General features: G+C 50.1%; 1 protein-coding gene across 7 annotated transcripts in view; it reads right to left on the reverse strand.

Moving 5' to 3' along the window:
* Positions 1–26766, reverse strand: part of ANKS1A (ankyrin repeat and sterile alpha motif domain containing 1A) — a 78609-nt gene that overhangs the window by 50703 nt on the left and 1140 nt on the right. For 5 of the 7 annotated variants that reach the window (XM_048328375.1, XM_048328373.1, XM_048328372.1 and 2 more), the window contains exons 2-7: positions 9546–9626; positions 8679–8835; positions 6800–6862; positions 1963–2259; positions 1275–1350; positions 889–990 (exon numbers count right to left, since the gene is read on the reverse strand). In XM_048328375.1, the coding sequence (XP_048184332.1) occupies positions 889–990; positions 1275–1350; positions 1963–2259; positions 6800–6862; positions 8679–8835; positions 9546–9626 (776 nt within the window). The remainder of the gene's footprint in view (positions 1–888; positions 991–1274; positions 1351–1962; positions 2260–6799; positions 6863–8678; positions 8836–9545; positions 9627–26766) is intronic. The other 2 variants (XM_048328374.1, XM_048328378.1) reach the window with 1 other exon arrangement.

Consider the following 26766-nt stretch of genomic DNA (forward strand, 5'->3'; position numbering starts at 1 on the left):
GAAACCAATTGCAGCTGCAGCCCCCAACCACAGGCAAAGCCAGAAACATTCAGCTGATGTAACATCCAAGAGCAGCTCCCTCCCGGGGAAAACTAACAGCCTTTATCTGCAACACCTTCAGTTTTAAAGCCCATCTTTGTCTTCAGCTTCAGAATAAAGCTCAAACCTACCAGCCTCACAGGCACAGCTTAGTTAAAAGTCTGAGAAGTGCTTTGAACCTGCAAAGCTCCCAAATGCTCAGCGTGAATAATACACCCCAGCTCCAAATGCTTCTGATCCTCCCCACAGCTGAGAGGAAATGCAGACAGCGTAATTACAAGGTATGAATTTAGCCAAGATGTCACATTTCATTCCCGAATTTGGACAGACACAATGGACCAAGCGCCTTTATGAAGCACAAGTAATCAAGGCCTTTTCTGTAAATCTCATCTGCAAATTCCATGCCCAAGCCTCACAACAAGGCGAGGAGCAGGATGTGAGATCTGTGGACAACGATTTGCCTACACAGACACATAAAGGGGAGTTATACCAGAACCATTTCTAAAGCTGTTACTTTGCATTCTACAAGCAGATTTAGGCTATCCTTAATTTTAATTAACTTCAAAAGTGAGCTAAACAAAGCTCAATTAAGCCCATTTAAACTGTAGAAGTCACGCCACACTCCCTCAGCAAAGGGCTAATTCTCCTAAATCCCCCCAAGTCCTCCTCCAAACATTTGGTCTGGAGAAGCTCACCCCAGCGTTTCAGCGCCGCTCCTTCCAACACAGCCCGAAGCTGCTTTGCTTTCGGCACTTTCCAGGTCTAGAAAGGCACATCCTGTACCTGCCCTAGCATAATCAGCACCCCGAGCTTTCCCCTCCTCCCCAGAGGCAGAGCTGCATTACCCACCTTCAATGAGAGCTGCTATGTGTTGGCTTTTCTGGGAAGGAAGCTCCCTCACAATGTCCAGAGCGGTCAGGCCTCTGTTATCCTTTATGTTCACATCAATACCTGTGTCAATAGGGGTATGGAGGGCAAAAGCAAGAATATTGTCTAACTGTGTGCAGGTTCATGTATTCCATCAAGTCACATTTGTGATCATCACTGGGGGGGAGCTATAAAACACTCTAGAGACAAATCTAAAGCCAAATTCTAAGAGCCAACCTCTCCTATATCCTGCTCCGAGGAGCTCCGACAGCTGGATGGAGAAACCTGCTGCACTAGAAAAGGATTTCCTCAAGCTCTGAGTGAAGGGATCACCACATTAGTGCTTCAAAGGGGGAACATTCTCTCACCTGCAGCCAGCAATATTTGTACCACATCTGTCTTGCCAAACAAAGCAGCTTCGTGCAAAGCACTGCCTTTCTCAGTCTGCAAATTAAATGGAAACATAGCATGAAGCCAGACAGCAGGGAATGGTGAGGGAGGCATGGCTTAGAGGGTTACAGAAGCAATAAATACACGGCGTTGTACACGAGGTGTGGGCAGCACTACCTACGGCTGAGGACGGACTATCAGCGTTACTACACTGCTGAGGATGTGGGATGGAAAAATGGGGATGGTTCCATCAGAGAGACCAACAAAAGGCCTTCTAGAGCTTGGCAGGAGGTCATGTCCTGACAAGGGAAAACAAGACCCACATACAAGCCATTGCTGTGAAAACAGCACATTCACAAGTGGCTTGATAGGAAGAGACACGTTTGCCTCCACCGCTATCAAGGGCTCACAGCACTGCAGGGCAGAACAGCTTCGGCCACAGGGTGTTTCTCTCCCTCACTCTGTGTCTGGGGCTTTGCCCGGCCCCTGCGCAGGCGTGAGGCATGCACAGCACCCGAGTCCCTCCGGGCAGCCTCCCCGAGCAACCCAGAGCTGCACAGACAGCCCAGCAGAAGACAAAGCTCTCCTCAGCTTCTGTGAGGAGAGGTTGGTGGAGCTCTCCAGGCCCCAGCGACCAGCCCAGCCCCACTCAGACACACCAGATACCTGATAGTTGCTGTCCATGCCAGCATCTAGGAGGACGTGGACCACAGCTTTGTGACCGTTCCTGGCTGCCAGGTGCAGCGGAGTGTGTTTCTTAGTGTTGCAGCTTAGCAGGTTGGGGTGGGCGTTCAAGAGCATCTTGACCACTTCCAGCCTCCCATAGAGCGCGGCCAGGTCCAGGGGGGTCTCGAACTTGTTGTTGCGCATGGTGGGGTCGGTGAGCTCCTCCAGCAGCACCTTCACCACCTCGGTGTGGCCGTGCTGGGCCGCGCAGTGCAGCGCCGTCTCGTTGTCGTTGTTCTGAGGGGCACAAGCGGCAGCGCGTCAGGGCCGGGGCAGCGGCCGCCCCGCGCCTCGCTCCAACATTGAAGTTTAAATGCAAAAACAAGACAAAAAAAGCAACAGGGAAGCAGAGAGCCCAGTCTGAACCAGCCTGAGCAATGTTTCACCATCTCCCTGGGCATTTAGCATCCCCTCACAAGCTCATTGACCGGCCCACCCAGCCACAGCTTCGGGGACGTCCAAAACAACGCTCTTCAGCTGTGGGAAAGAGGGCTACAGATGGACCAGCCTGCTTTCCAAGCACTAGGGTCAGAATCCAGGGGCCATGCTAAAGTTAAAGGGATGTTGAGCTGTATCCAGATTCCCATTAATGCTGCTGGCACCTGGGGAAGGCAGTCTGATATCTTGGCAGCATCCCACACTTCAGGGTGCCACAAAAATAAAAGGCTGAATATAAGGCAGGCAACCTGTTGTGTGAATTCTATTTGCTGGAGCTTCATCATCATCATTTTAGATTTAAACTTCAATTGTTTAAAATCCTACTTATCCTGGTTATAAGGGTCATTCCATCTCTGCAATTCTGGCTGTTTAGAGAAAGAGTGCACCCAGTCCCATGCAGTTTGTGACCCAGAGAGCCGTGCAATTCCACCACTGCAGGAACAAGCCAGGGCTCAGGTCAGCTGAGGGAAGCAATGTCTCAGTGACAAGGGAGCATCCCAGCTGGAAGCCAGACCCAAACCAGTGCATGCACCAGCAGCCAGGCTAAGAACCAGCAATGCAAAGCCCAAAGGTGAGCAGTCCAACACTCCACATATGTAGGTGCAAAATAGGAACATGGCCAGATCTAACAGAGCCTTTCCTCAAATTAAATTCCTCTCAAGTTTCTAGTTTTACTACTGTGTGTCATCCACAGAGGGATTCTGGTTTAAGCACTTTAGAAACAACTATCTGACAATTTGATCCTAAAAAAAGTTTAATACAAACAGTTACACACTTCAACTGAAAGAATCGCAGTTGAATTTGCCATTTTAACAACACTTCCATTAAAATAAACAGAATGTTTTTGTCCTGCTGGAGGCAGCAGCACCACTGCAGAAGGGAATTTGATTCCTGCCTGCCTGCTGTGAGAGCACACGCACGCCTTGGGACACTGCTCAGCATTTTGCACCGTGTCACAAACCCGCGTGGCTGCACGAGCACTCGGATCCTGTGGAGGTGTTCAGTTGCTCTCAGGCTCACAGGAGTCCTGTCAACCCCCCCACTTGTTTGCATCTGGCTTTTGCATCACTTCTCAGCCACGGGCAAAGCACAAGGGAAGTGGGAGCTGGGTGAGGCTCCGGCAGCTGCAGTTTGTACAGAAGCGAAGTGAAGGAGGCAGGATCAGGCACATGCAGGGAGAGGGGGCAAACGGGGGCAAAGCATCACTGCCAGCACAGAAAGTCCAAGTCAAACAGGCTCTATCCTGGGGGGAGGCACATACACGTGGACAGAGGGTACTGCAGGATACAGAAGTCTGCACAAAAAATATACAAACGGAGTGAGAGGGGACAGAATAGAGAACGTCAGAGCTCACACCTGCCCGTCAGCTCACACTGCTGCTCTGGGGCATTTACAGGGTTGGCAAATCCCATTATTCCCGTTTGACAGGGTTGGGAGTGCAGGGATCAGGGAGCCCACGACAGCTGGCCCCAGGCTCTCAGCCTAGCCCGCAGCATGAGGGATCCTCACTGCCAGGCTTTGTGGAAAGACTGGATGACCCCAGCCCCTCTGAGCAGTGGGTCCCTGCCCCAGAGCTGTGGGGGCACACGCTGCTCATGCCATGCCAGCTCTGGCTACTGGGGATTTCCCTGGCTAGGACTGCCCCCCTCTCCTTTCTCCCTAGCACAGGCTATGTATCCCTCAGGGGGTTTTAAAGCATGCAGCAGCTCCAAACACCTGCCTGAGGGCTCAGAAATGGGAACACAACATCCTTTAAAAGCGTAATTGTTGGAGACTTCCCTCATCTTGCCTGCAATTCAGTCCAATTTTCCCTAAGCAGACTGGGGCTCCGATGCTCGAGGCAAAATCCCCAGACTTTCCTCCTGCAGCAGAGATCACCAGGCAGTAAAACTGCCCTGAATCATCACAGCAAGTCTCTCCCAATTCCAGACTGTGCAGTGGAAACTCCCACTACCACTTGAATCTTTATTGCCTCCATTTTGGGAGAGTTTTGAGCAGCCCAAAATACTACAGTTCTTCCAGGCATGGGAGTTTGCTCCCTTCCCACGTCATCTCTCCAGGCACAAACCAGAGCAGTGAGCAGGAGTGCTCAGACCTACAGATGTATTAGAGATGGAAAAGGAAAATTCCATTCCAGCAGCCAGAAGGCACATGGCTTCAAATTTCAGAACTACTTAGAAAAACAGAGCACTCAGGAGGGCTGGGGGCTGCATTCCTGCAGGAATCCTTGCATCCCCCCAGCTCTCAGACGGGAGAGAGGAGTTGGGAGCAATGCCTGTCTGCAGAGCACAAACAGGACATGAGCAGGGATGGCTCTGCTTTCTTATGGGCTCCAGCATAGGTTTCAAGCCCTGGTAATGTGATACCACTCACCACACACAGCCCTGCTGTTCCTCACCCCATGCTCAAGTGGAGAATCCATAGCCCCTTCAGGCTCCGTGTCCATCCCGCACCCCCCGCTCCCAACACACCGTGAGATGGCTCCGACTGAGCCAAGGGAGACTTGGTTTAAACAAGGGAAAGTTTTCTGAGCCACAAAGATCTGAAGGGTTGAATAAACTGCCGAAGAAAGGCCACAGAGCTGTCCCTCTCTTGAGGTTTTTGAGAAGTTGGTGGGAAAACTCTGGTCAGGAATGGTGTAAGGAGACTTGATCCTGCCCCAAGGTAAGGGAAAGCAGCTACATGGCCCTTCAGTCCCACTCAACGTACTTCCTTTGTAGGATTTTTGTCAGTGTCTGAGTGTCCAACACAGTCCTGCCCTATGTCAATAGACAACCTGCTGCTTGACTGCTCCAGTGCCCCTGAGAAAACACCAGAGTTTGTGTGACAGATACAATTCCCCATGCTCTTCATCACACCTGGCCAGGAACTGGTGCAAAGCTGGTCAGAACTTGTGATGAACCCAACAACTGTGTGTAAATTATCTCTCTCTCCTTAAAACCAAAGCAAAGGTTCCCAAAATCTTGTCTTGCTCTAGAGAGCACCTCAGCCATTGTGAACACTGAACTGAGGCTTTAAATAATGCACTTCTCCACAGTATAAAACCCAAATTAGAGGACTCTTTAAACAAAAATCCACAAGAAAGGGAACTCCCAGGATATTCCCACTTTACACTCCTTCTTCATTCAACATCCCAATACTAGAGGGTGTAAAATTTTACTTGGTTATTGACAATGTTTTAGGAAGCTCCTTGCAGGCAACTGAACTGCTCAATTATGATGTTTCCACAGAAAACAAAGGCATAAAATTCCCATCCAGATTTTTGTAAAAATCCTCGATTTGGATGAGCTTCACAGGATCGCATTTGTGCTCAGAGTGGGCACTGGTGACCCTGAAACAGAACTCTGCAAAACCACGCCTAACTCCCAGCAAGCACAGGAGCTCTAGCTGTGTGTTTCTAAGGTCCTGCAGATCAAGCAGATGGAAACTCTGAGAGACAGGAATCAGCCATGGATGGCTGGATCCAAAGTAACTGGCTGGAAGCAGCTGTGGCATGGTGGCTCATGGCACAGGTGTCTCAGGACCGAGCAGCAGATTGTTTGTCATCCCTGGCTTGCAGCTTGACTAGAAATAAAACTGAAAAATGGTGTCTGAGAAACCACCACCAAGAATTTGATCTGCTTCTTCAACAGCTGTCTCAGCACATTGCATGAACTGATGTTGTGTCTTTTGTAGCTCAAGAGCAACTGAAAACAAGAGAGGAGCAAAACAGGTCAGAAAACAGGAACAGGAGACCAGGGCTGAAGGGTCAGACGACACCATGGACTGAACATCAAAAGAGAGACTGATGTAATAAGCACGACATGGAGGACTTGGGAAGGGAGGCAGGAATGCCACTGTCCTCCCTTCTTCCCACCACCACCACAGGAATTAACTGTCCATTCAAACAACACACACAGCATTATGCATTTGATAGGAGAAAAGGCATCAAAATTCACTCCAAACAGCCCACAGAGAAAATGCAACCATGGTTAAGCAGGGAAAAAAAAATTCCTTCTCTTTGCATTTATCAGCAACATCAGCACATGAAACAAAACCTAAAACATTTAATTGAAGTAACATTACCTTTGGGAAGTCATCCAGCTCAATCAAGCAAACTGACCATCACTGCGTGTCCTACAAGGCTAAGCAAGGAAGGAGCCCCCAGGAAAGTAAGGAAAAGCTTCCCTTTAATTATGTTTCTATAACTGCTTTGAAGAGAGAAACCCACAGTAAATAAATGGTCCCATTTTCCTTTTCCCCAAGCAGCTGCGAAGTGAACAGGTATTATTGCACCTGGAAGCACGCGAGTGCAGCTTGGAGTGATGATGCAGTGAAATGCTGACAGCAAAGTACACACCTTGGCATTGATATATGGGTCAAAGGGGCCGTACTTTTTGAGTTCTTTGATCTCAAGAGCATTCTACAAAAAGGAAGAGGAAAAAGAAAAAAAATGTGATAATGAAATGGGTGAGATACAGCAACAAAGCAATGGGTGACTCCAAGGGGTGGAACGCCAGGACACAGCATCTTGTTCCAGTCAGAGCCATGGCCAGCAAAAGCCATTCCAGCTGGGATTGCTGTAACCTGGACCAGGCTCCAAGCACAGGCTCCTCAGCTGACTTCTCTCATTTAACAGGGTTCCTACTAAACAGACGTTAATGAAACATTACCTGGAAGGATCATACTAAGCTTTGGGTCTTTGCAAAGATGTCCCCTCTAGCTGCCTTACTCAGAGCAGAACATTCACACTCAGGGCCCTCACTCAATTCTTGTCAGATTGATTGAAAAGGGTTACCTGCACTCAAGCCTATGTCACCAGACTGAGTGCCTGCAGCTGTGCCTGGAGACCTGATTAACCACAGCCCCAAACCGGAAAATTATCACCAGAGTCATCAGAACACACACTCCTCGTTGTTCCTGCTCAAAGGAGGAGTGAGACAGAATTGCACTACAACCAGATTTTTCACTCCATGATGTTTTAGCAGCATTTATCCCTGGGGCAGCCTAGTGCAGTGAGTCACCCGTCCTGGGAAACTTCAGTGTGGCACTTGGGTCCCCACAAAGAAGGACTGGGACTCCTAAACCTGGCTCTGAAAGGAGTTTGCTCCCCAGCTTCTTAAAAACTACCATGGAGCAAATCAACAGCATGGACTCCCCAGCTGCTCACCTTGACCGTGAGCTGAACTCAGGCCAGGGGTGTCTGACCTACCTGGGAATTACCTTTGGGATAAATGTTGAGGTTTAGCCTGGTGGCACTAAGGTAGGCAAACCTATTTTGGTTTACTCCTTTCCTCCTGAAAGAACACCTGAGTGGTTTGGGAGCTGATTCACAGGGACATCAGATGTTCCTGCCTAAGGGACAGGACGACCACAGCCCCTTGCTGCTTTAGCCACCTGATTTGGACCTGTCACTTTGTGTCTGCCAGGCTCACCCAGGGAGGGACAGTTCAGTGACACTGCTCAGCTGGCCTCGCTCATGAAACCAGTTCCTTAAACAAAACTCTGAAACAACAGGAATATTTGGGTCTTCCAGCAGTAGCATTTCAGATGTTCCCTGGAACTCTAAGATACCTCAGATGTCCATGGGGCACAGGAGCCAGCCCTCTGCAGTGGACACAGCTGTGTCGTATCCCTCACTCCCTCTGCACCCCAGACCAAAACCGTCAGCTTGACAAAAGGAACAAATCCAAGAGGCATTTTTTTCTTGCCTGATTGTGAAAATAATTCTTTAAGATTAAGCTAGGGATTTATCTGGGGGCAAGTAGTGTTAAAATTATCTTAGAACTTACGAATTAGTGAACTGGAGCAAGTGCCAGAGACAAGCCAGGAGAGCAGCTAAGAGAGCACGGCCAAAGAGACTGAACAAAGCTGCCTGGATTAGTTCCCAAAGGAGGGAGCCAATGGATCCTCTGCAGAACTAGAAACCTGCTCAGCTATCCAGCAGCTGAAAGGAAAACTGTGGGTTAGTTTTAGAAGCCCAGAAGCAGGAGACCACTTCCTAAGTGTTGAGCAGTTCTCATATTTATGTGCCTCTCTCTAAAACTTAAATACCTTTTCATCCTACCACTAACTCAGAACTGAATGTATTGCTTTAGGCAGTGCCCCTCTTATCCCACCAGCAAGTAGGACCTTACAACCATTGCTACTGGTTTGGGAAGGGTCAGGAGTCAGCTGAAGGAGTCTCTCTCCGTGCCAGGGAAGTGATTCAATGATACATTAGAGAAAATCAGGCAGACCTGCTCATTCACTTTGGTGTGCGAAGGGCCCTGGTGGATGAGGAGCTTCACTATGTCAGCATCTCCCTTCCAGGCTGCCAAGTGCAGGGGGTAACAGCCCTTACAATCTGCCACATTGGTGAGCGCGTCGTTCCTCAGCAGAACTTCCACAACATCCCTGGAAGAGACAAGAACTCCAGTGAGACATTCAGTCCTTGTTTCACAGCTCACATTCTGCAGCAAGTACTGAACAAGAAGTTAATCTGAACAGCAATGTTTCAGACATCCTCTTGAAATGTGATTTTTAAGTGTTCCTATTAAATGCTGCCAAAGGAAATAAAAAAAAAAAGAAATAAATATTGCTGAGCTGAGCTCAGGAAAGATTCACGTTACTGCCATGCTAATGGAGATAAACAGGGGCTGAAGTCAGCCACAAGCCTCTGCTGCAAAGTGAATTGCACCAGCACAACCAAGGTGAATAAAGATTTTAACTCTATTCCATTTCTTAATATCTCAGGCAGCAACAAGATCTACCACACTGAAGTTACTTAAAAATGTGATATGCACACAAGGGAATTACTAAGTGGTGCAGGCCCAGACCACCTTGGACTCCAGACAGACCACAGGGATTGTCACTGGGGGAGCCCCTTTCACACAGCGTTACAGCTTATCCAAATTGCTTAGGAATAAAAGGGTGGTTGGAAACATCAGTGTTTCGAGATGCAAGATCACGCTGTGCAGCAGCCAAAGCACTGACATTCTCCACTTCCCCTGAAGATGGAGTAGTGCTGCACCAGGGCCTTGGCTGGTGACTGAACCACACAGCCGTGGCCAGGGAAGCACAAAGCATCCACCCCCTGTGACCCAAGGCATGGGAACAGCACTCACTTATGGCCATTCAGAGCAGCGTGGTGCAGCGGGGTGTATCCAGTGCTGTCAACGCAGTTCACATTGGGCCCTCTCCAGATGCTGCAAGACAAAAAATGGACAGGGAACACTTAGGCAAACAGCAAACAGGGACAGGGCAAGGGGCAGGGTCAGCAGAGCTCTCACACCAAGGTGGGTATTTGACAGCTGTGGTTAGGGGCAGTCACACGGAGTGCAGGGCACGGCGTCAAGAGGAGGGGTCAACGTGTCAGCACACATCAGCACATGGAATCACTCCTCTGCTTCACCTCCTGCTTTCCAACCAGAGCTCCCACTGCCACATATCCTTCAGCCATACACAGGCTTGCCAAAAAGCATCTTCAGAGGAACATGTGTCTATTAGACTGAACCACATGAGACAGCAAACCATCGACCCACTGTTAATTCACACTCCACAGAAGAATTCTGATGGCTCTGGGAAACTGTCCTGCTCCACAGCAAGAGTCACAAGGGGTGGGTGTAAGTCAAAGACTGTGGGATACAGAGTCTGCTCTTGGTCACCACTGTGATTCCACTGTGACTTCTCACTGTCCCAAAATCACTTCCATCTGTCAGCTGCTGGCAGTCTGTACCAAAGAGTAGGTGGTCTCCCAGCACTTCTGGGAGTGTTAACTTCCCTCCCTTGCTCAAAAACCAAGCAGCACAGATTTAAGTACTAACCCTGGCAAGGATTACTCTTCCCCAAACCCTGGAGGGTGTCCCATTCACAGCAGCACAGAATGGCACAAGTAAGAGGCCAGTGCTGCTCCTGAGCTCGCTGTGAAAGGAGTGTGCTGCCTGCTGTCCCTCACCAGGGCCACCACCCTGTCCCAGAATGGGCATGAAACTCGAACCAGTACATGCTTATAAGCAAACTGGAAGTGTTCACCTTTCCTGATGATGGCTCTCTCCAGTACAATATTGCTTTTTCTTCTTTTTCTCTACATCTCGAGTTCTTTTACTCAGAGTTTGAATTGAGACACAGGAGATCGAGTATTCTTGTTCAGACTTAGTTGTTTATTATATCTTATCAGTAATACAGCTGCAGTGTGCCTCTTTGTTGGAAAGGTGGAAAATGGCCATGAGTTTTAATTTTCCAAGCTTTTTAAAGTCTAAACTAACCAATAATGAGATATGTTTTTACTTACAATCCAATTACTAACTTTTCATGTTCTGCAGTGCAGAACTTCTGACCCAATGACAGAACATTCAGATTTGAGAAGAAAGAGAAGAAAGAAGACATAAATCCACACCCCAAATCCTCCATATTGTAACCTATTATTACCTATATCTCCTAAACCTAATTTTCTACATTTCTACGTATTTCACCCACTGATATAACTTCTAATTGCACAGCAACAACCTCAGTGCCATCACACAATTTAGGAAACTTTTCCCAGGGTTTTGGATCAAATATAGTGTGTTTCTGAGGATCACTGCCTCTCAGCACTGAAAGGCTGAAATTCTCAGAACCCAGGGTTCCAACAGTACAACCAACCCATCATCTGTGTGTGCTGGCCTGTTTTACACTCCATCCTTTTAGGAGTTACACGAGGCTCATTACAAGCCCTGACAATCCCACTTGTGCTGGTGGGTACAAAACACGGTGCATTTTCCTGGATGATTTCCTCTGGAGGTAAAATTTAACAGCACCCTCTGATCCTCAGCTGAACTGGCTTAAAATCAGCCAGCTGTGGCTCTGTTTGAAGCTGGCCTTTTCTGAGCAATCCATTTCCTCCCCAGCATGAAATCACAACGACTCATGTGGCCCAGAGGCTTTCTAAAACAGCAGTCATCACTGGGGGGCTGCTAACCAGGAGCACTTCAGTGCCACACAGCAGGAAAGGCACCAAACCAAACCAACGGGAATCTCATGCAGATCGAGTGGAACTCCAGACGGGAATGAAGCAGCAGGCTCTCACTCTGCAGCATGTTTCAGTGGGAAATGGAAAGCCTGTCCCTGTCCCTTCCAAGTGACTCCTGATCTGCAGAGCATTATAAAAGGCTTTGCAGTCCTGAGACAGACCTGAGCTCTGCTAGAGGAGAGGCAGCTAAGGGGAAACTTTATCCAAGAGAACGGGCAAGTGAGCCACAAAATCCAATTTGCAAAGGATCAGAGGCTTATCCTGAGGCATCTTGCACACCACTCACCATCCTGTGCTCGAGGAGCAAACGGCAGATCAATACACACATGCAGTGCACCTCCAGCACTGACAACATTGTTCACAGGACGATGGCTTAAACTACATCCAGAAGGTCAGTGAGACACCAAAACCCCCCACTCAGAGTGTGTGCAGGAGTGCCCTGCCCGATCCAGCTCTGCAGTCCTGGAGCATGAAGGGGACTGAGTAGTGCTCAGCTCTGGTTTGTTCCTGGCAGTGGGCTCTTGCGGTGTGGTTGCCCAAATAATTTATTGCTGGATTTAAAGTGGCAATTAATGGTTAGAACTAGCGCCAGAAAGCCTTGTGTGCAGTCTAGAGCAGTTCTAACGTTGCACCTGTGCTGCCTTTGGCTGGGCTGTAACCTGGGCAGTGCCAGAGTCCCGTGGTTTTACACATTAAACTGAGCCGTGTTTGGAAACTGAGCTCAAACTGCTTGAGGGTGAACACATGAAAAACCAGCAGCAATTAACACAAATGTTTCTTTCAGCTGAAGTTATGAAACAAGGAAAACCAGGGTCAGTGGTGCAGTGGGCAGGGCTGGGGACCAGAGCCTGGGACATCCGTCCCCATCGGAGCGTGGTGTCCCCATGATAAAACACTTCCTTAGAAATCTCCAGGGCAATGCTTTAGAGTAAAATGCAAAGTTTGTTCAAGCAGCTCAGAGGAGGAGAAAAGCTGGAGCCCAGGAGGGAGCTGGTCTAGCAGTGAGCGCTGGGTGCTACAGAAACCAACTGCCAGGATCTGAAGATATTTTAAAAAAACCATCTGCTGTGTCCTCTCCTCCCCTTTGCCTTTTTATTCCTGCAAATAAAGAAAGCTTTTATCACAGAAAGGTCAAATCACCCAGAAGATCAGACTGGAAGGATCCAAGAGGAGAACTATTTATATTTAGATGTGGGGACTGCAGCAAAGTACATCACTCCCTTCCCTCCTCTTCCTCTTCAGCTCTGTCAGAGGGGCCCTACAATTCTCCTGAGGTATGGAAACAGGGTGCTGAGAAAAGCAGAGCACAAAGCCCAGAACTCTCTGTGCCTTTGGGCTGTTTCTGATTAAACAGAAACCCCAATCCCAGCACAGGCAGGAGAATGCTGTAAATACAAGTCTTCAGTAAAGGTCTGGAGCCAATTTGACCACTGCTGCATTTTGATTTCTTTTTGATTTCTTTTCTCTCCCAATTCCCCCAAACCCCTTCACACCAAAGATGGGGGGGGGGGGGGGGGCGGGTTGCTGTCACCTTGTGATCTCTGTTCTCAAAGGATTACCCAGGTCTCAGCTGCCCTTTGCTGCACCGGAGCAGCATCTGAAGATGCTCCTGATGGCATCTGCTTAAGACAATTAAGACTGAACGTTGAGGACATCAGAAAAGCTCTGAAAATAGCAAAATCTGCTCCATTTAAACTATAAAACTCAAGTTTTATCTTGCTCCATGATTCAGCAAGTGCTGCAGGCCTTAAATAAAGCTTCCTGCTTGTGAGAACTGCTGAATAAAGCACATGCTTTAGGTCACAGTGGAACCCCAAAGTTCCTTTAAACAGGACCATATTCGTCCTCTTGCTTTTCCATTTCCTTCTTCCCAACTGCAGTTACTTTGCTCACAAAACCACCCCAGGCAGGGAGCTAAAGCAGAGCCAAGCCTAGAGAACAACTTGGTGTTTTCAGCTCAAACAATGAACCTTTGGGGCCAGTTTCTGGTCTCACTAACATGGATTAAGGAAGCACCAGGAGAGCTCAGGGTGCTTGTGCAGAGCAGAGGCCGTTGTGCCCTGTGTATTTACACACCCAACACCAAAGACAAAAAGCACGATGAGACACCAGCAAACACGAGTGGCTTGGCCCAAAGTCACCAGGAAGTTTAAAGCCCCAAATGTTTGTGTACTTTGCTCAAAGCCTTAGAGACAAAGTGTCAGGAGGGCAGTGAGGGCTGGAGGTGGATTCCCTCGAGTCCATTGCCCAGAGGCCACCACAGCAGGTCAGTCACACATCCCAGCTATCCACATCCATACAACCACTGGATTCCCGCAGCCAAATGCGACCCTCGCTTGGTATTTCCTGCTTACACAGGGAACACAAACAACCCAAAGGCTTTGGGCAAGGCCTCAGGGTTAGAAAGCAGCTTATGTTTTTCTCAAGTGTGAGGAAGGCACTGCTGCAGCCACCTCGCCAGCAGGAAGGGTTTGGCATGGTGGGACTCCCAACAGAGCGGGGACCCCGCTTCCTGCACACCCCAACCACCAGACACTGCAACAGCTTCTATAAACAAATGGCCAATGCAAGGCTGGAGAAGATTAAAGCAGAGTATTGCTGGGGCAAGGGACTCTCAGCCCCTCTTGGCAGGTTTTGGGAAAGCCCAAGGAGAGCAGCTGGTCAGACTCCAGCTATTGGAGTGGCTGCAGAGGAAGCCAAAGCCATGAGCTTCCACTTCTGCACTCATCAACTTCTTGGCCCAGATTTTTATGTGCTGTAAGAAAAGTGGGGAGATTTTCCTCAAAGGGTCACAAACTCAAGTACAAGGTGCCAGAAGGGACAGGGAAAAGCAGGGACCATAATAAAGGCAGGACACATAGAAGTGACCCAGTTGACACTGCACAACACCACAGCCAGTAAGAGAGCTGACAAGCTTGGGCTCCATAATCAGATCCGCTCCCAACAGAACCATTTATCAGGGATTCCAGTGAAAATCTTCAGGTTCAGTCCACTTTGACTGACACACCACAGCAGTCAGAGCCATGCCTGGTCCTCTGCACAGAGCCAGACCTCAAGCTTCCACTTCACCAGCTCATTCTGAGTGAAGCAACAGCTCTCAACAATAATTGCCAACAGCTCCAGCTTCATTGCCCAACACCTGCAGACATTTCAGCCGGTGTAAGGTCAACAGGGCGCTGTGAGAAACCAGCATTTCCACCAGTGGAGCAACAATGTGCTGCAACCAATCCTCTGATGGCCAAATGATCCCCTCTTCCATGGAAAGGAGCACAGCCTTTTGCTCCTCAGGTGCAGTGGGTGGCCAGGAGCAAGAAACCTGCATGGGTTTGTAAAGCAACAGCAGCCTGTGAAGGATCAGTTCAGGAACTGAGAAGCAGAAGGTGAGCTCATCTGCTTCCCTCAGATCCAGTCTGCCATCTCCCACTCCTTATTTCCAGGGGAGGCTGTTTTGGGTTGGCATAGACCCATGACAACCACACATTTAACTCCTGGGCTTGCAGCTCACACTAGAAAGGAACCAGACGGGGTTGGCATCACCAATAGAAATGTGTCCATCCAAGCTAAAATCCCCCACTAGGAAGAGGCCAGCCCTAGCCTTATGGATGGCTCCTGGCAGTGAAAATGCATTTATTTAAACTTAATGTATGGTGGGGGGTGGCAGTGGGGACAGAAAGGCTGGGTCAGGCGTGCAGTGTGTGCTACATCAGAGAATCCCTCTGAGCAGGGGCAAATAAAGAGCTGCAGGATAGGAAAAATATAGGTCTGGTTTGAGTGCATATGCTGCCCTTTATTCTTAAAAGCATTACAGGCACTCTGCAACCCCCTCCCATTAAGGCGCATTCCCAGCTGATGACAGGCCACGGAGCAGGAGCAGCCCCACACAACACAGGCTCCAACGCTGGCTCTGACCTCAGGGCCAGAGCCTAACAAGCTTTGCTGGGAGAAGTGCACAAAGGGTCTGCCATCAAGTTAGAGAAAGCCAAGCAGTGTCTTTGGGAGGGGTCCAGGAACTCTGGGGTCTGATGTGGGCAGCAGTAGGAGCATCCCCCTGTCCACACCCTGTCCAAAGGCAGTACGATGGCAGGGGAAGAGCAAGGAAACCAGGAAAGCAGCCCCAGCATGGAGATGGGAGGGTTTGGCATGAAGCCCTGGAGCTGCTGGGCTCATTCAAGGTGGGAAAGTGACCCCTAAAAGAGGACAGAGATTTGACATTTGCCAAATGCTGACAAACCTCTCACTGAGGTTTATCAAACACTGATTTTGTGGCCCATTCTCTTCTTTTGCATCTGACTATGTGGGGTTTTGAGGAATAGGAGCAAAAGGAACCAAAACTTTCCTGCAGAAATTGAATGAACTGAGCAGCATTATGAATGTCATAAACCAATATCCTGGAACTGCAAACCAGAACCAGAGCACTGCTCAGGTAAATGTTCCCCACTCTCCATTTGCAGCTCAGCTCTGCTCCCACAGCACTGGAGAAGATGCACTAAGTGGAAGAAAATACAAGACTAAAAAAATAAATAAGATGCAGAGAAAATTAGCAGGACATGTGTAGATGGTGCAGGCTGCCGCCGGGTTCCACTGAAGCACAATTCCTTAGAAAGGTGCCAGACTTTCCCTTGGCATTCCCTCCATTGAGTACTTCCAGAGAAATAGAAGGAAACTGCCTGGGCAGCCGCAAATTCCTGATCAAAACCACCAAGCAGCTGATGCTGCAGCACTGAGCTGGCTACAGCTGGCAACCTCGCACCAGGCTTTCCCTCCCCCTTCTCCTTTGTGAGATGATTTAACAAGCTGCAGAATCCCACGGGACATGTCAGTCAGCCAACAGCAATGGAGCATCGTGTCTGGAGCCCAACGTGTCCATCTGCGCTGTTCCCTTCTGACAGGCACAAAGCTCTGAGCTTGGAGTAAAAATGTCACCAAAAGGAACTTGTGCAGAAAAAATTGCGGTAGAGCACATTCCCCCCCGCCTGCCAGTGCCCTCGCACGGGAAAGGATGTGCCAATTAAGTGTTTTGGGATGGCAGAAAACGTGTCACCCTCTGCTCACTGTCAGACAACATCAACGGAATCAGAACACCTCACAGTTACTGTTTGTTTCCAGCACCCACAGAGATCCGATCCAATACACATCTTAGCAGGAATTTGGGATTTCTAGCACCTTGCACTTAGAAAGGTATGGGGATGGTGATACTTTATTTAAGCACGTGAAGTCTCAGACCTCTCTATAGAGAGACAACAAACCACCCCCATGTTCTTCCCATCTCAGCACTTAAAAGACTTCTCCAGGTCTGCCTGCTGAGCCCAGCCAGCCACGCTCCAATGCTCCTCTGGGCCACCCTGGCTTCTGCCTGGGCACTGGCCCTTCACTTTGTGCCATGTCACCCGCACTCATATCCCTCAGCCTGGCTGCTGCCCATCCCATCCCAAAACCCACTCACATCCCTCTCAGCCTGGCTGCTGCCCACCCCTTCCCAAATGCTGCTCACGTCCCTCTCAGCCTGGCTGCTGCCCAGCCCTTCCCAAATGCTGCTCATGCCCCTCTCAGTCTGGCTGCTGCCCAGCCCTGATGCCTGGAACACTGAACCGTGACGTGTCTGACCTGGGGCGGATGAAAAGCAGGTAAATAGGCCAAGTCAAGCAGAGACAGAGATTCAGGGACCGAATTACCCCTTCCCTACAGCAATTAAAAAAGCAAATGCAATTATTTTGTACCAACAACTGCACAGAGAGTGCACTTTTGCCTTAGGGAGACTGAAACCAGTGAGACAGAGATTTGCACGACATTCCCCTTCCCGTGTGACATTGCCCAGATCAGTGACATGAGGACTGTGAATCGGTGCTGGCACTGCAGTGCTCAATTCCACGCACATGGGAAGACCCACGGACATTGGGAGAGACCCCTGGGCTCCAGCCCAGGACATGAGGACAGACAGGAGAAACACGGTGCTGGAGTGAAAAGGAAATGAGTTGCTCTGATACCAAACAGCAGAACGACAGGATGGGAGGCGAGGCCCTCAAGGAAGGCGACACGGGACTGGAGAATTCAGAGCCACAACAAAGCTTCCACTGAAGCGTTTGGAGCACACTTTACCCTTGAACACAGCCCACACCAGCAGCCCAGCCGCTCACCCGCACGGCTCCATTTAAGCCTGTATCAAATCCCAGCTCCAGCTTAACCAGCAGTCCCTGAGGGCTAAAGAAAGACACAGCGAGGAGAGATTAACTGGCAACAGTTCGAACAGTTCGGGACACAAATGAGGCACCGACATATTACTGACTCCAGAGACATTCCTTCTTGATGAGCTTTTTAATTGGGTGCCCAAAGAGCAAGTGACAGGGAAAGGAGAGAGCAAAGACAGTGAGAGGAGGAGGGCAAACACAGAAGTGACCCCGTGGTGGCTCAGATGGGAGTACGGGGGACACACCTGAGCAGCGACAGAGCTCTGTGATCAGCTCTGCTTGCTCCTGGTGGACGCTACCTACATAAGCAGAGAAAGCACTGACTTATACAACAGTTCCTAAGGAAAAGCTCAGGAAAAGAAGGATGGAAATCAGAAAGGACATCCTTTTACTCCAGAAGTATCCTTGAAATCCAGTCTGTTAGCAAGCAGGAATAGGAGTGAATGGCCAAGGCAGGAAATTATTCCCAAATCCCGAGACAGCTCCTAGAAGTTGTCATTACTTTTCTGTGCTATCTGTACAGATATAAGGTTAGAGCTGAAAAATACGAGTGCTGAGAGCTGAGGGCATGAGCCAGGCAGTCGAACAGAGGGTATGGAGCGTGACTGTCCTGCCCTGCTCCGAGAGCCCCAGGGAAGGGCAGGGACCGCTCCCCAAGAGCCGCCAGAGGCAGCTGCACCAACCCCTAATGCTGGAAAACTGAACCAATAATGGAACAGACAGCAAAGAGAGATGTTCCCACATATTCCATGGTGCACCTGCAGCTTCCAGTCCTGGTTTCACCCAAATGCCAGCTCTGACTCTGCACGCAATGACAGCCTCAAACAGCTTTTTTCCTCACCAGAAAAAAAACTTCGTTCTTTGGGGAACATACACAACATAAGATGTTCCAAACCCCTTGAAATATTTCTGCCCACTTCTCTGCAAAAATAACAGACCCAGCTCTGAGCCTTTTCTCTGTTCAATACAGCTCTTCCAGCCAGGAGCTGCTCTCAGCAGCAGAGCCTTTCCCAGCCTGACATTTTTAATGTACAGAAGGAATGTACATATGCCAGTCAGACTCCTAAATATATGCAGGATAAAACTCTCCATTACTTCAAATAATTTCAGGGTTACTGTGACTGTTGCAGCAAATAATTATATCTCAGCTGTAACAACTCACACCCATATAACAACCAGGATCCTCAGAGGCTTTAAACCAATTCTCTTTAGTCCTTATTTTCAGTGAAAAGGAATGTCAAGGTCACATCCTGTTCCATTCCTTCTGTGAAATAATTTCTGTTGAGATTAGAGGAAATATTTCCAAAATGCCAAATCCAGCACGAATTCCACACATCCTCCAACTTCCATTTTCAGCTGTTCTGACCCAAAGTAGATGAGCCACAGGAGCTCAGACACAGCTTCACAGCCTGCATCAAGCTGAAAGGAGCTGTGAAGTGGGCACAGGGGCAATGCAGTAACTGAAAATCATGCAAAGGTGGTTACTAACAACACTCCAGGACAGCCACAAGTCATCCACGGCGATCACGGGATGAATCGAGGTCAAACATCTCTTACAGGGCAGTCAACTCTGTCAGAGTCCCCACTGTGCAGCGAGAAACCAGGGCTTAAGAAATCACTGGAAGGAAGCACTAGGAAAAAAACAACACAAGTCCACAGGACACAGTCTCTTATTTAAGTCATCTGATGGATTTCACTGTCCTTGTAACAGAACCAAGATCAGGACGCAAAGCTTTGAAGTCTTTAGAGCTTAAGGCTTTATCATAATCCTGTTCCTGATTCCTATAAAAATTGTGCTGATTCCTGAAACCAAGAGCAGTGAGGAAGAGCCTGTGGAACCCACCTGGGTCCCTGCATGGGGGTGCTTCAAACCTCAGCAGGCACCCGGCCTCTGGAATCGGATTCTGTTCTAAAATCATGCACTTTGTAATGCCAAACTTGAGCGGATTTCTCAGTGTCTTAATTAGGATGAGGCAAAAGTCGATTCACCTAATTTCCAACCCACTTCAATACTAGATTTGAAAGACCACCTATGACATCTTCAGCCTCGCTCGCCCCAGGAGTCTGCACAACAGCAGGCAATGGGATTAGATAAAAATCTAATGAGATAATGTATTTACATAATATTTATGGCACTCATTCTCAGACAGGGTTTGTTCTCGTGTCCTCAGTACGTGGCACTACAGACACTTCCTTTGAACTGGAAAAAGCCTGAGGTTTATTTTTAAATCTAATTTCCCTTTAAAACAAACCATGTGTTTAAACAACGGAGGAGTGTGAACGTACCTGGGCTTACCAAACCTAAACAGCAACTCAAGCTCAACTTTCCTTCAGCTGAATAACTCAGGCTCCTGCAGAGTGTCCAGTAAAGCCATGCACACACATTCCTCCTCTAATTCCCTCACCATCCTGCTATGTCAGATGTATATCCTGATTTTCACCTGAAACCCTCAACAGCTACACGTCAGCAAGCCAAGCATGTACCTAAACACACGGTCCCAGCACTTTGCATCCTGCAGCCTCCCAAACATTTAAACAGCTCACCCTCACTAACCCTGGGGAAACAGCCACCTTAACATCCTGCGCGTGCCAGAGCTTGCTAAAATCCTTGGCTTAGGAAAATGTAAAAACCACACAAATCTACACACTGCTGAGATAAAAATAGTTCCAAACTTAAGCCCCTTATCCAGCAGTCTGGAGGTCCAGCTGGATTTTCTTCCAGGATACAAGCACCTGCAGGAATCCCTGCCCAGCATCCCAGCGCCACAATCAGTTTCAGTTAAAGGGAAATCGAAAAAGTTGAACTCCAATCTGATTCATCCAAACTTCTCAAAGCTGAGTACTTCTCGTGGAGCCATGGCAACAGGACAATGTCATTTCAGATTCAGGTCTAGAAACGTGCATGTGACGTGATGGATACCCAGGTACCATGTGGCATCAATGCCCTGCCTGACCCAGGGCAGGGCATTTCCCCACCCATGAGGGTGCAGGAACACATCCTTTGGGCAACAGGACATAAAGAGCTCTGAGGACATCACACAGGCTCTCCAGGTTTTGTGAAGAAGAGGGCACATTCACACACTCCAGCTCCAATTTCATTCCAAAGGCAGCTCACACCTTCCTGTCCTGTCTTTATTTGAGCATTTGTCCCCTCCCCAGCCCCCAGGCTCTCCGTTGCCGTCAGCCAGCCCAGGTGCACTGACATTTCCAGCTCTGTTTTCCTCCCTCCTGCAGACAGCAGCTGTGTCACTTCGCCAGTCGGTTGCTGTAGAAACAAATCAATCCTCAACAGTTTTATTTTTACCAGTTTCTGTGAAATAGGATTTATCTCATTTCCATGACTAAGCTGTACTCTGGAGCGAGCTCTTTGGGACAGTGACAGTGCCAGCTCAGCACTGGGCAGAGCTCGTGCTGCAGTGACAAGAGGAAACGGCCATCACCCGTGTTCAGAGGCACCTTCTCATCTCGAGGACACTTCACCTTGAAAGGATTCCACAGCCAGAGCACTACAGCACTCCACAGCTGCATCCGAGGAGCGGAACAGAGCAGGAGTGGATGGCACAGCCCGGGAAAGGCGATGGGCTCACACGGGGTGGAGGTGTCAGCACATGTTCTCTGCTGAGAGCCAGCCTGGCAGCCCCTTGGGCACTGCCACAGGAGGGGCTCAGCCTCCAGGAACTGCCTTTCCTTTGTCGCAGGGCAGCTGAGAGGGGCTTTCCTTCTGGTCAGGCATGACAGGGATGCATGTACTCCCTTCTGTACTCTGTGTCACACCTTTCACCTATGTCCTTGCTATCCTGTTTGTTTGTCCTTCAGTCTCACTGAAACGATGCGTTACCTCACAAAAATCCAGCTGCATGAACACTGTTACTCGGCTCAGCTGCTCCCAATACACCAAACACTGCTCCAGCTGTTCATCTCCAGAAAGCTCTGCTCCCTGCCAAAGGGCCTTCCACAGCCGGAGGGGACCTGTGGCACCGAGTGGAGCAGCTCCACCTCACCAACACTCATTGCTGGGGCATGACCTGCCACAGGCAGGGAGTAGAAGGGAAGGGAAGACACTGCTCCTCCATGCCCTCACCTGCAGGTTCCTGCCATTCCCTCCTGCTGGATCCAGGAACTGTGCAGCCTCGGCAGACAGGAGTTTGTTAGACCTGCCAGCTGCAGTGTTTCCCCTGGCACAGCCAAACCTCAAGAAGAGGAGCTGGGGGTGGCCGGGCCCCTCATTCCGGGCAGGCCAAGCTGGAATCTTTACACTGCACTGTAAAGCGCACAAACCCATCTGTCAAACACTCAGCATCCAGCTGAGCTCTGCATCACTCCTGCCTTCAGAACACAGAGTGCTCGGGCTGTGCTCAGATCTGCAGTGACATTTCTTCAGCTTCAGGACCGATGATGATACCAGTGGAGGCCACGAGGCTGCGGAAACGTCAGGATCTCATCACTCAAATACCCCAGGTTTGGTGACAGGCATAGCTGTGTTCTGTTCCCCAAATTCCTCACACAGCTCAATGGCAGGATAAGAATAAAAATAAAAAAGCCATCAGGGAACCTCACAAACTTCCCCTCAGGGTACTCAAGGCTCACAAGCACCTGAGCACAAACAACCCAGGCTTCCTACAGCTGTTCAGGATCCTCCAGCCAGCACTGGAGTCAGGCCCAGGCATGGCATGGGAAATAAGTAAATGCATGCAGTGGATGTGTTTCATTGCTCCTTCCATGAGAGGACAGAGCACAAACCTTAGGTGAGCTCTGCAAATGCTCCTGGGAAGGTGTGTAACCTGGCAACTGGAAAAACACCTGGGAGCCTTGTGCCTGGGCTCTGCTCCAGCCCCCAGCCCCGGCCACCGTGGGATGCTGGGACTGTTCCCATCCTGCACCAACAGCAGCAGTAGCTGCCTTGGTTCCAACATCCTCAGCATTCTCAACACAATGGGACTCACCTGATGCTCCTCACCTGATACCAGAACCCCTGTGACACTCCTCACAGCACATCTTAGCTCACAGCCACTCCCCTGATGGAGCATTTGAGGTAACCTGCGTGAGCATATGGATATTTCCAAAGCCGCTTGGCACTTGAAAAGACTCTCAAAGCAAGGCAAAAACCAAGCTTGTGTTCTCACCCTGTCTGACACAAACACGATAACACATTAACATTCCCAAGACAGCGAGTCCCAGAGCACCAGAGGACTCAGCATGTGGGTAAAGACTGATGGGAAGCCAATACCTGGAAGAGTGTTCAGCCCACCCAACACCCACCTGTGCAGAGCCTTCCACTCCCCGTCTCTGCCAACCAAACCCTGGAAACCTGGGGTTGCCCACAGCCCATCAGGAAGGGAGCAAGACAGGGCTGTGCCAAAGGGGGTTTCACAGGCAGGGAACCCATCCACCCATCAATTCCCGGGTGCCCAAGAAAGCCTCAGGTGCTGTGAAACCACAAGTCATGCTGTGCCCACTGGCTTGGGCAAGTGGAGCAGGGCAGGGCTAATGCCACTGCTCTGAGGTCCCTGAGCGAGGAGAGCCCAGTGCTCCTGACCCAGCCCTGAACACGGAACCGCGCTGACCAAAGCACGCAAATAAAAACTTTCCAAAGCTGCATCACGAGATCACACAGAGACAAAACACTGCAGAGTCACAGCCAGTAAGTGCAGCCTTTGAATTCTTTAAGAAGTGCTTAGGAAACAATTCCCAGCCGAGCGCCGGTGCACACCTGTGCCTGTGGCACAAGCACCTTCAGCAATCCCTGTGCTCGGGTGTGTAATTAAAGAGGGATCTGTCCCACTGCGCCGTGTGCACGGGAGGGTGTGGAGAGGAGAAGGTTTAAAGTGGGCGAGGTGATTAATCACAGCAGCAGGACGAGGGAAAGACCCAACGCTGCCCTGTTCCATGGGAATGCAGCAGGAGCAGCTCCCTTGTGAAGGGGAAGGGGAAGAGAGGGCAGCACCTTGTTTGCACAACCCTGGAAGCTGCACCCCGGAGCTTCCCTGCTGCTCCCTGCCGCTGTCTCCGCCGGACACTGCAGGACTCGGTGCTACCCCACAAGGCCTGGGGACACGTGCAGGGACACACACCCCGACAGCCGGACCCTGACCTCGGACAGGGCAATCCCCGCCTTGCCTGGCAACGGCGCTGTGTCCCTTCCCGAGGGAATGGCAGCAGACGGGAACAGTTGGAGCCTCACTCCCCAGGAGTACACAGGGCACTAACAGATCCCTGCTGTAAACCATCAGCCACGCCAGAACAAACATCAAACCCAACTTTTTTAAAAAAAGAACTCATTTTTCTAACTTCCAACCACCCTTGGACTGTTGGAAGCCACCTCAAGTGTTCTGCCATGCTACCACGTCATTTCCTAAACCAACCAGACCCCTCACCAGCAGCAACTGCTGCAAGTGGGCTGGAACAAGGGTTGTGGCTTCTGTGGAGCAGCATTCGACCCTTCCCACAACAGATGTGCACCCCAACTCCTCATTCCCAGCAGAAGCGTCTCCTTGATACACTCCCTGAGGACTGCATATCCCATCTGGGGCTCAGCAACAGCCTCAGTTTCCCCCTCTGGCAACAGAGAGCCAGGCTTTTCACAGCAACGGATGAAAATAAAAAGCTGCTTCTGCAGATTTGGCTTTAACACAACCCATCCCTCATTGCTCCTGGCAAAACCTCCTGAATGCAGACTGATAGCTCAGCCACAGATTGTTTTGTTGTTTCCCGCCTTTAACTTCACAGTGAACCACTGAAAAAAAAATACAATAAATCAAATTCTGCGGCCTCGATGCAAAAGTGGCTCATAACCCCAAGAAACCTCATGGATTCACGGAGCATTTCTGATTTCTGGTCTTGCTGTTGCTCATAAGCCTTAAGCTGTGCATGCACGGAGTGGGTTTTCTCTCTGGCTGCTCCCTGCTCCTCACACGGTGCTTCTGCCTGTGCCATGATCCATGGCTGGAACCGGAGCAGCTGGGCCTGGCTGAGGAGCCAGGACCTGCTCCTGACTGCTGGGCCAGGCCTCCAGCAGCTCCCCAGGCCCTGGCAGATCCCAGGGGCTGCGTGGACGCCGTGAGGGAGCTGAGCCTCCCAAACCCTGGCAGCCACCACCTCTTTGTGAGCCCACCATCTGCTCTGGCAAATCTACACTCCCATTTTCCCCCTCCTGCATCCTTCTCATTCCCCCAGCCCGCTGTCAGCATTCCTGATTCCCATCAGCTTCCCACTGGGGTTTATTCTTCTGCCCAATGTCCTGAGTGTTACACCCTGGTCCGTTCACCCCTCGAGAGAGACTTTAATTGTCTTTGAAGTTCCTCCTCCTGCGGCTTATCCCGCTCCATCCCATCCTGTTTCCTGCTCACCTGCAGCCATAGGTGATTGGAGTCTGTGCGTGGCTCCACACCCAGCAGGCCCTGCTTGGCCTCAGCAGGAGCAACACAGCCCAGACAGTGACAAAGTCCACATTTAACTGATAACAGACACGGTGGCAGCTCAGGTTACCTGATAAAACACCACATTCCAAGGAATTTACTGCCAGGGGCATCTTCTGGCACTTCATGGAGCAGCACTTGCTCTCTTTGGAAGAGAAATGGCCCAAACCAATGAGTGCCAGCTCAGAGCAAGTGCCAGCTCAGCAGGTAGCAGGTGAAATGGGGGAATTCCAGGGAATGCCTGGTTTGTACCCCATCCAAAACTGTATCTTTGAGACACCTGAAACGCACGACTACCAGAAAAAGCTGGGACAGGCACCTCAGGAGAGATGAGAATTGGGAACAGGTTGTCCAAACAGTGGGACTTAAAAATTAAATAAAATAGGAGCTAAAATAGGGACCTGAAATCGGGTGAAGAAAGGAACAAAGGGGCCAGCCCAGCAGGGCATTTATGACCCTGCTCTGGGAATGAGCTCTGGGGGTGGAGGGCAGATCAGCAGCTCCTGTGTCAGGAGAAATCCTTACAGACATGAGGAGCCTCAGCAGGACCAGGGATCAGCCTGAGCAAGACGAGGGGCTGCCCAAGGAAGGGAAAATATGGAGCACACAGACCTGACCAAGGGCAGGCTTCTCCCCACAAACACAGCAAGCAAAACCCCATATTAGAAAAGTTCCCATTGGAAAAGGTGAGGTTTTCTCCACCCTACAGTTCATCTGTCTGGTCCCTACAACCTGTCCCAGCCTGTGCCCTACTCCCTCTGGCCTCTCCTTGCAAGGACACTCCATAGCTGCTTCTCATCAAAACCTCACCAAAAGCTCCTCACCTGGAGGAGTCTCGTAAGACAGAGCCAGAGCCCAACAAGTGGTGAAGAGGTGGGAAACTGTCACAAAGCCCCTAAATGGCACACAGGACACGCTGCCATGCCTCACAATGTGCAGCCAGACCAGGAACCGGTGTCACAGGCACAAATCCCAGCTGTACAGGGAGAAACAGGTTCAGGGGCTGGGACTTGGGTGGGGAAAAGAGGTTGTTCCAGTGTTGCTGACAGGTACATCCAACAACCGTGGTAGTGAACACCGAATACGAGTGACAGCTGTGACAGTCACCTGTCATCCTTCAGACACGTGTCTGTGCATGAAGCTGCATTCCCATGTGAGAAATGCAGTAACAGGTCAGAGTCAAAGGGATGGCCTGGCTCACTCTGGCACCAAGGGACCACTCCAGGACCATGGCACCATGGGCACTGTCACAGGGAAAGGCAGGGAAAGGGCACCGTGGTGCCCAGGTGCTGTCAGACAGTGGTGGATCTGGTTCAGCTCATGGGGTGTTCAACAGCACCGACCCTCTGCACTGATCTGAGCCCCCAGTGGGCACATCCATCCCACGCAAACAAGGGCTCAGACTGTTTAATATATCAAAAGAGAAGAACAAAGCCCGACCCAAGGGTAGATTTACGTTTCAGAAAGGCAAACTTGTGCCCCAGGGCAGGGTGAGCTCTCTCATGTCTGCAGGCCTCTGCCACCAGCCCAACCTGCAGGTATCCAGCTGGGTTATGTGAAAGGAAAAACTGATCAAATTTGGCCAAAACCGGGGAAGTCACATCCCTCTGAACAGTCAAATCATGTAGCAGCAGTGTCACTTGGCACTGGATGCAAATCTCCACACATCCCAGTACAAACCAATTGCTCAGGGACCAGGAGCAGCAGCATTCCCAGCAGAGGCCAAAGCTGCAGCTCC

The sequence above is a fragment of the Corvus hawaiiensis genome, chromosome 24 (genome assembly GCF_020740725.1).
Source record: "Corvus hawaiiensis isolate bCorHaw1 chromosome 24, bCorHaw1.pri.cur, whole genome shotgun sequence".
Taxonomy (NCBI): domain Eukaryota; kingdom Metazoa; phylum Chordata; class Aves; order Passeriformes; family Corvidae; genus Corvus; species Corvus hawaiiensis.